Raw genomic sequence first — 9,800 nt, forward strand, 5'->3', positions numbered from 1 at the left:
AGTTAAAAGTTAATATTCAGAGAGAGAAAAGCAGTATTCCAAAAAAATTATATGCTTCTATGTGAGAAATGGATGTGGAGAATTTAGCAAAAATTTATATTAACTTATATTAACTTTAATCTTGTATTTCTATATGACTTTATTCTGGTAATTCTGAATTTACTCAAAAAAACAACAAAACTAAAATCACAAAAACTCACAAAATTTAACCTTTTTCCCAAAAAAATAAAAAATTAATCCAATTAATCTTAATTTTTATTTATTTATTTATTTATTTTTAGGTGGCACTAAATCACCTTCGTACATTCGCTTCCAGTTTTTAGAGCTGTACAAAAACATTATTATTATTATTATTAACCAATAACATATCATCGTAATCATAAAAACACTGATTTGTAGCATAAATAGTTTTACTGTACTGCAATCTGTTATTCGTTTCTATTTACCTACAGCGAAGTCTCGCACATTCACCGAAAACAGATTATTCTACATTGCAAAATCAAATGGATAGTGCCTTTAACTGTTTACAACAAATGCAAAGTCCTTCACAAATATTAGCAAACAACAACATAATAAGTATAACTGATTATGATAAAGGCACTGTCATGTTGTGTGTTATCTGGTGCATTTTCAGGTGTGACTGACATTAAAATGAAGTAACAAAAAATACCACACACCCCTGAGGAGCTGCAGCTTGAGCTGCACGAGTTCATGTGAGGTCAGATCTCAACACAGACCAGCTGCACTTCCAGAGGTGTCCAGAAGATGGCAGCTAAACCTACACTAGAACACAAAATATAGCGCTGCAGCTCAGACAATGATCATATTTGACTTTCCTGAATGACATTAGAGTTAAACTACAAGATGTTGCAAAGTTGAACATTCAAGGACAGAAACCGAATTACTGGATAATTACTCAAATATAGTTCATGTGGGAAAAATACATAAGTACAAGAAAGCTGAAAACTTATATTGAGAACTGATATGAAAGAAAACTAAAATATCTAAAAATATGAAGACAAAAAAAAAAAACCCCGTAATTGTTTAGCAACGCCCTAGAAACCATCCAGAACACCCTAGCAACAACACAGCAACGCATCTGCATAACAACACCCTGGCAACCACTCATAAAGCAAGGTGTTTTGAAGACTGTTGCAACAAATCTGTTTTGGTTACCAGTGACTTTCATTACATGAACAAATAATACAGAGATGAGATGTTTCTCAAAGTATCTTCTTTCATGTTCCATAGTTAAAGTCAGGCTGCTCTATATCTAAACATGTATGTGTATAAATGTTATGTTCAATCAAATAAAATATTTCTTTCTAAAGCTACTCTCTGTAATATCTGCTTGATATTTTCTTATTTAACACTATATTTTTTGCGAGTATTTTCACAGCCAAATTTAATTTGAGATTAATCAGATTAATTAATCGATACATCATGAAATTTAATCGGATTAAAATGTTTTAATCGACTGACAGCCCTAATAAAAATTTAAGATTTATTATTATTATTATTACTATTATTACTAATACTATCAACAATATTCAAAAAAAATATAAAAATCATACCAAAAAAATAAAATAAATAAATAAAAATTACGTTTCAGGTGTTTGGTCCATAGACATGATTATATTTATTAAAAAAAAAAAAAAAAAAAAAAAAACCTCTCGTCATGCAACAAAGTTTAGTCCTTCAGGTGTTTGGTCCATAGACATGATTATATTTATTATATCTATGGTTAGGTCCCCCAGAGGGCCCTCACACGAGCACATGGTACATTCCATCGGGATCCCCCCTCCCCCCCTCCTCTGAACTCATGGTACATTCCAGCGAGGCTCTTATAGCGGGACTGAATGAAAGAGACTGAAGTTCTGATGAGAGCCGAACCGAGGGACGTCTGCATCAAACTCTGAGGATTTCAGCACGATTTCAGCTTGATTAACTAGTTCATTAGCTGAGTTACTGTAGGGCGACTGATGAAGAGGAGGAGGATGAAGGTGCTGTGGCCGTTTGCAGTGATTTTCTCCTCACTGGTTTGTGTGGAGACTCAGCAGAGAGGTGAGATACATATATAACGTTAAACACAAACATTAAACTACAATGTTTCTGTTGCTCACACCAAGAGATTAAACTGTTTTATTTAAAAATGTTTAAATATAAGGTTTTAGATTAGAATATGAGCATAGAATACGAATTAAACTCGCTATTCTGCATAATATATTACAAAATAAAATTAAAATATAATATTTATATATACACTGTAAAACTCTTTATAAAATATTAAAACCCCAATAAACAAAAAAAATTAATCTGAAACCAAGGAGTTAAGATTCTAACAATACTTCCAAAAAACATAAATTTCTGAAAAACATACATGTCTGAAAAACATCTTGTTAGTGGTGGTGAAAGGTACAGTGAGTAATGAATTAAGCGATTATCTGCGCTTAGCTTCCCTTAAAGGGCCAGTTCACCCAAAAATGCAAGTTCTGTAATCATTTACTCACCCTCAAATTCCAAACCTGTGTGAATTTCTTTCTTCTGCTGAACACAAAAGAAGATGTTTTGAAGCATGTTTGCAACCATACAGTTGGCGGTAGCCATTGACTTCCATTGGTTTCCCCCCAATACTATGGAAGTCAATGGGTACCGGCATCTGTTTGGTTAAAACATAATCTTTTATGTTCAACTGAAGAATCTCATGCAGGTTTGGAGTAACCTTGTGTGAATTATCCCTGTAAGTGTTAAATAGTTACTTTGGTACACAACTGTAAATAAAAAATAATTAAGCAATTTTTACTTGCAGATGCTTTATATGCTCTAATTACATTAACATAAAGCAAGTATCCCATGATCGGGGGTTCGGCCAGGGTGCTGATAGTATTTGCATAGATAGTATAGCATTTGGCACGTTAACGAGATTTCTCACCCGAAGGTTTGTCGAACGCATTTAACATGTGAGGTCAGGAAGCCGCTAATGTAGTTTCAGCTGTGACCCATAAGAGCAGCGAGTGTCTGCTTACACCTCAGTCCTGTGAAGAGAACAGGAAGTTGAAATGTTATCAGCTGAGCCGTGTGTGTGTGTGTGTTTATTCCTGCTGAATGTATGTATGAATGAGCTCGGGTCACACAAGAGCTCTGTACGGCTCCATTAACTGATAATCCTGGATATTTAGTCCAAGCGGGTCAGTTAACTGGTCATAAAAGCCTCTCAGTGTGAGTTTTTCTCATGAATAACGTGTGGCCATTTGTGTTCTTTAAACTTTAATGGACTTTCAGTTCCAGAGCAGATCAAATGGAAGGAAATCATTTCACACTTCAGAGACTAAAAATGTACATGTATTTATTTAATAATTTTTATTTTAAAATTATTGCAATAAAATATTTTTTACATTTATTATTATATTACTAATATATAAATATATCTAATATATAAAGTATATAAAATGTATTTTATATATATATATATATATATATATATATATATATATATATAATATATATATATATATATAATATATATATATATTTATTATTTATTTATTTATTTATTTATTCATTCAGAGACATTTTTCAATTTATTACAATTAAATTTAAAGCACTTTATTGGGATGATTGCGTTTACATACAGTACTGATTAAGCAGTATACACAAAACAAGTAATGACAAGAAAATAAATGTAAATATAACCATAACAAAACAAATAACACTAAAATAGTATTAAAATAAGGTGCTAAGTAATGAATAAAAATAAAACAAATTTTAAAAATATGCATTAATTAATTAATAGAAAATATGCTGATGAGGAAACAATTTTGACTCAGAAATTGGTACTAAATTAAGTTCACAAATAATTATAAAGAAATTGCAAGTAACACATTTAATTAAATGTGACATTTTAAAGTAGAAAGAATGAGTATTTCTTTTTGTAAAACATGCTCCATTAATCTTCAAAAAAATCACTTTTTACAGTGTAAACGTGCACATGCACTGTGATATATTTAGTCTGAATACTCAAGCAGCATCTGTAGCTCCAGATGTCTTTATCTGCTTCCATCCGTCTGTAAGTGTTTTCTCTCCAATCAGCCGTTTATCTCTGAAGGCGTTTCACGCTGAATTGACTGAATCCCATTGTGAGGATCTTATCAGCTCCACTCACATCTGATTACAGAGTCTGTTCACATGCAGCTTTTGGCGCTTTTCCACTGCATGGTTTGGCGGGGTACGGCTCACTTTTGGGGGGTTTTCCACTGGATGAAGTAAAAAACACAACCATCACAACCAACTCACCAAGTGAAAAACTGAACTTTTAAAGTATTCATAGATCCAATGAAAAAACTGAACTGTTCCCTTATTTGTTTGCTTGTTTTCCAAACCTGGCTGAAAGCCACCCAGAAAGAGTCATTTGGGTCTGAGACGTCAATCATGATGAGAGATGCTGTTGTGTAAACGCACAGTGAACTCTGACCCCGGCCTTCACACTGAATGAGGCTGTAAGCTGCTCTGAGACGCCGGAAAAGAAACAGAGCAATTATCTTGTCTTTTTCTTCAGCTAAGACACGTCACTCTAATGCTTACGGGTGAATCTGAGCCCTGTATGGAGCGTTAAAGCGATACAATTGGTGCTTAACAATATCTTCACTCATAAAAAAAAACAATAATTTCAACAAAAAATTCAGGAGAAGAACCATAAAATGAACTGATATAAAACTTTAAATATTGATATCCCAATAATAAAAATCTAAATTTATAGTAGGGGTCGACCGATTATCGGAACCGATATTAAGCTTTTTTTATGGTTATCGGTCATTTTCAAAACTGATTTCCCAATAAAATAATTTTAAATCATTTAAAGAAAGTTTTTGTCAGAGCCCTTGTTATTCTTAATTTTGACATTAATTTTCATTTTTACACCAGACATATATATCGGTTCAAAATATCGGTTATCGGTCTACTTGATCTGTAATAATCGGCCCTGAAAAACACATATCGGTCGACCCCTAATATATATACATTTAATTTTTACAATTTTTTTAACAAAGTGTGTGAATATATTAGTTGATTTGGTTGTAGTGTTGTTTAACCATAAAAGTGCTTTAGAAGTCAGTCTACTCATAGTAGTGTCTAAACATCTAATAACTCACTTTAGATATTTTCTTAGTGGGATTAATGCTTTAAAGCTGTGTGACGATGTTGAGAAGTTCTTGGCATTGTTTAGTAGCAGCAGACAGATGTGTTTGTTTGAAAGTTTCTCAGATGTGATTAGAGGTGTCTGTCGTCTCTCAGCACGTCTGTGACATGCAAACGCAGCCAGATGTGACTTCAGTCATCAGACTCTCTTTATTTGCTGAGTGTTTGAAGTTTCTGTGTGCTCAGCTCCGCTGGAGTCCATTCAAAGCCACAAACTCCCCCGAGATACAGGCCTGAGTCTGAAACACTCAGTCTTCAGCGGGAATGTTACTCACACTAGCTGTTTTAATTAATATTGATTATTAGTGATGCTTGATAAATCAGTCAACAACAGTGTTATTTTCGTATCATTGAGATACTGTTATAAAAGTTTTTATTTTTATTAATTTTAGGTAATTAGCTTTAACTCAATGAGAGACTATTATAGTTTGAGAGATACTGCATAAAAGTTTTAGTAATTTTGTTGCTTTTTAATGTTTGTGTAGTTTTTGTTAATCTCTATTTCAGTTTTAATTTTATTTATTTTAGTACATCAACTAATTTTGTTGCTTTTTAATGTTTGTGTAGTTTTTGTTAATCTCTATTTCAGTTTTAATTTTATTTATTTTAGTACATCAACTTAAACTAAATGAGATACTGTTATAGTTTGATATTTTTTAATATTTTGAATTAGTTTTTGATTCTTGTTTTCCATTTTTGTTTTAATTTTATTTATTTTAGTACATCAACTTTATCTACATGAGATACTAGCATTATTTGAGAGAAACTATATATATATATATATATATATATATATATATATATATAGATATATAACTATATATATTGAATTAGTTTTTTACTTTAAAGTAACGAAAATGAGAATAGTTAAAGTTTTAGTACTTTTTCAGTTTTGTTTTTTTAAGTACTTAAGTAACGAAAATGAGAAGTGCTGCTTAAAAAAAAAAGAAAAGAAAAGAAAAAAAATTAAAATAACAAAAATATATTTTATGGTTTTAGTTAGATTTGGTCAACTATGATAACCTGGCTGTTAGTTAGAAGTATATGATACTTCATGATAAATATGTATCAAAGTTGAGTTTATCTTCCTGCAGTGTGATCAGATTCATGGTTTTCTCCTGCTGGAGGATAAAGATTTCACAGCTGAAAAAAACTCCCAGCACTGATTTTACTGAAATGTTGTGGTTCGGAGCTCTAAAGCTCACTTTGACCTCATGACCTGCTGGAGGGAAGACGATCTTCTTCATCTTCACGGTTCCCTCTCATTGAGTTTTTTGCTGTCAGAAATGAGCGGTCATTGCTGGATGATGCTTATCTCCTCACACCAAAGGCCAGCTTTGATCAGATGTCCAAGATGTAGTGATTTGTGTCGTGAATGGATGGATGGATGAGGGTCGCTCTTCAAAGAAAGAAAGAGAAAATGCAGTAAAGTCTCTTCAGTGCAGTGATTTAACACTTCTTTGTTTGGCATTCCAGGTCTGTTTCCTGCTATCCTGAACCTCGCCAGCAATGCCGAAATCACCACGAATGCCACGTGTGGTGACCCGCTTCCCGAGATGTTCTGTAAACTGGTGGAACACGTTCCAGGAAGACGGATCCGTAACCCTCAGTGTCGGCTCTGTGATGCAAACAGCCAGAATCCCAAAGGTAACGAGATTCAGCCTGAAACTTCGGCTTTAATCCTCATGATGCATTCAGGTCCGTTCTCTCTAAAAAAAAAAAAAACAAATCCTGGATTTTAGTAAGGAAATGAAACAAATGTTTAAAGACCCTCAAAATACACATCATACATTTTTTCAGATTGTTTGCACTTATTTTTTTAAGAGATGTAAAAGACGTTTCGTGTTAGAGTCATTTTTTGACCCGAGTATATATGGAGGGTCATTAGTTTCAAAAAGACTTTTTGTAAAATTATGTGTGGAGTTATATGAGTGTCAAAAACATTTGTAAAAATATTTCTTCTTTTCCCATCTCTCACACTTTTGTACTGAATTTTGTTTATAAACACCATTGCAGCATGAAAAATTTAAGTAAAATGAATTCATTTTAAGACTTTTCAGAGTAATATTTAGGCTTTGTCAGAGATAAATATGTAGTTTTCATAATTTTTGGACTTAGTGTGTAATTTGAAATTTAAAAGAACTTTTCAGGTTTTTTTATTAATAAAAATTCTAATTTGTTCACATTTACTCATTAATCAGAAACTGCTGATCAGATACAACATGATTTTATCTGAAAAAAAAAAAAAAATCCATAACACTTACTAATAGTTAGCTGCATTAACTAACAGTGACCAAAATATATTTGTTCCAGTGTTTAATAATTTTAACATTAACATTAGCTAATAAAAATACAGCACTGTTAGTTCATGTTAGTTCAGATACATTAAATAATATTAACAGATGCAGCTATTTATTTTAATAATGTATTAGTAGATGTTGAAATTAACATTAAGAAGTCATACTTTAGAAGTCATGTTAACTAACGAAACCTTACTGTAAAGTGTAACCATTTATCTTCTGCATCAGTGTCTGTTTAGTCATGTTATCTAATCAGTAGATCATTTGATGTCTGTTCAAACAGAGCAACATCCCATTACTTACGCCATCGACGGCACCAACCAGTGGTGGCAGAGCCCGAGCATCAAGAACGGCCCTCAGTTCCACTGGGTCACAACCAACACGCACTCACTAGACGCAAGATATGAGGATGTGAACATGAACTTCATCTCCAGAGCTGCTCTGAGAGTCACTTAATTTCAGAAAAAGTCTCGTCAAACACGCACTGAAACTCAAAGATCTTTTCTGTATTTTCTGTAAAAGTGCTAAAAGATAGTTTTTTTTATTCTGTTCTGTTGTGTAGCATCTTATTTGACAAAAAATAAAATTTTTTATTCTGTTCTGTTGTGTAGCATCTTATTTGACAAAAAATAAAAACACAATGTTTTGATGTAAATTATTTTTCATTTGATTAAATTGTTAAAGTTTTGTCAGTCGTTCAAAGCTCTAAAGCTTGATTACATTTTTACATTTAATTTAAATTTTTGATTAATTGTTAAAGTTTTGTCAGTTAATTTTATTTTTGGTGTTAAATTTGCATTAAATCACAAAACACAGAATCCAGGAAAAATCTAATTGAGGGAAATTTAGAATTTAGTGAAAATAAAACTGATTTTATAGGGTCCTTAAATTAAAATGTAGCTTATTCTTGTGAGCAAACAGTTCCATTCTCACATGTGGAAAACATTTCCTTTCCTACATTTTATTTCAAGTAAAGAAAAAGTTTTAAATTAATTGAAATTAATTTAATTTAAAACTTTAGTTCTGTTTACATCCATTCTCGGGAAAACGTTTCCTTCATCATTAACGGTTAACACATATTGCGTTGAATATCGATATCGTATGATATGGAAAAAAATACTCATTAGCCGCTATTGGTAAATAACTTTAAGATTAAGAAAGGTTTGTCCCAGTTTATGTGCTTATGCATTATTCTAGTGCATTTTGTGTAAATATTTGTAGCGCTGCTGACTTGATTTTGGAGAGATTTGTAGCACGTTGGTTTAATCTCAGCGGAGGGCCGTGAAGCTGGTTTTCTGCTCCAGTCCTCCTCCTCTGTGGTTGTCGGTCAGCCGTTCTGTTCCACAGTTAAGATGAATGCTGTGTTAATTGTACACTAGTTGCTTGTTTCCTGTGTGTCTGAATGGAGGAGCGGTGACGAGGTGTTCAGGAGCGTTTAGAGCCCCTCAGGGGCCGCCGAACACAAGTGTGTTTGTCTAGAGAGGTCGAGAGACACACTAATCCCAAAACTAGAAACAATCCACTGCATTCCAGCACTGATAATACGCACAACTATTCCACATGAGCCCACTGACCATGATCCTCTGCGCTCACACACACGCACACACACACGGTGATGCATGAAATAAGTATACATTAACTAAGATAAAATAAAATACAAAACCCTTAAACATATTTGATTTCAGTGATTTGCCAAGGCTACATTTTTCATTTTTATTTAATTAAGTACCAAAATAATTTAAGTTTCGATTTGTGCTTTTAACTGTAGTTTAACTGTAGATTGTAATTTTAACAAAAAATAAATAAAAGTAAAAAAATTATAAATAATATTATATAGACATAGATAATATTTTTATATTTAAAAATATAAGCATAAAATAACTAAAATGCATAAAATAGCAAACTAAATAAACTGAAAAAAAAATACATAAATACTGTATAGACAAATTGCATAAAACAACAAAAACTAAAGAAAATTAAACTAATACAAATTAATAAATGCTATGTAGACAAATCACATGAAATAACTAAAAATGTAAAAAAAAAAAATAAATACTTTATAAAACACACACAACTAAATTACTAAAACTTTAACTAAATAAAAAAAACTAAAACCGAAAAATATAAAAATAATTCAAAATAAAATGGATCTTTAGGGCAGACAGCATCAGTTATTTTAGTGTCTTTTATATACTATTAGGCTATAGTTTTTATTAAGATTTTGAGTTTTTTATTTGAGTTTAATTTTCGTTTTTTTTTTTATTATTGTTTTTTATATTAAGGTATTTTAGTACATCAAGTTGGGAT

At 31.8% G+C, this 9,800-nt stretch overlaps 1 protein-coding gene across 1 annotated transcript in view; it reads left to right on the plus strand.

Moving 5' to 3' along the window:
• The first annotated feature begins 1,851 nt into the window (after positions 1 to 1,851).
• The window catches only part of lama1 (laminin, alpha 1), a 53,443-nt gene continuing 45,494 nt past the window's right edge, over positions 1,852 to 9,800 (plus strand). The window contains 3 exon segments of the mRNA XM_042714933.1: positions 1,852 to 2,064; positions 6,670 to 6,840; positions 7,777 to 7,894. Of these exon segments, the coding sequence (XP_042570867.1) occupies positions 1,983 to 2,064; positions 6,670 to 6,840; positions 7,777 to 7,894 (371 nt within the window). The 5' untranslated portion in view covers positions 1,852 to 1,982.

The sequence above is a fragment of the Cyprinus carpio genome, chromosome A24 (genome assembly GCF_018340385.1).
Source record: "Cyprinus carpio isolate SPL01 chromosome A24, ASM1834038v1, whole genome shotgun sequence".
Lineage (NCBI taxonomy): Eukaryota > Metazoa > Chordata > Actinopteri > Cypriniformes > Cyprinidae > Cyprinus > Cyprinus carpio.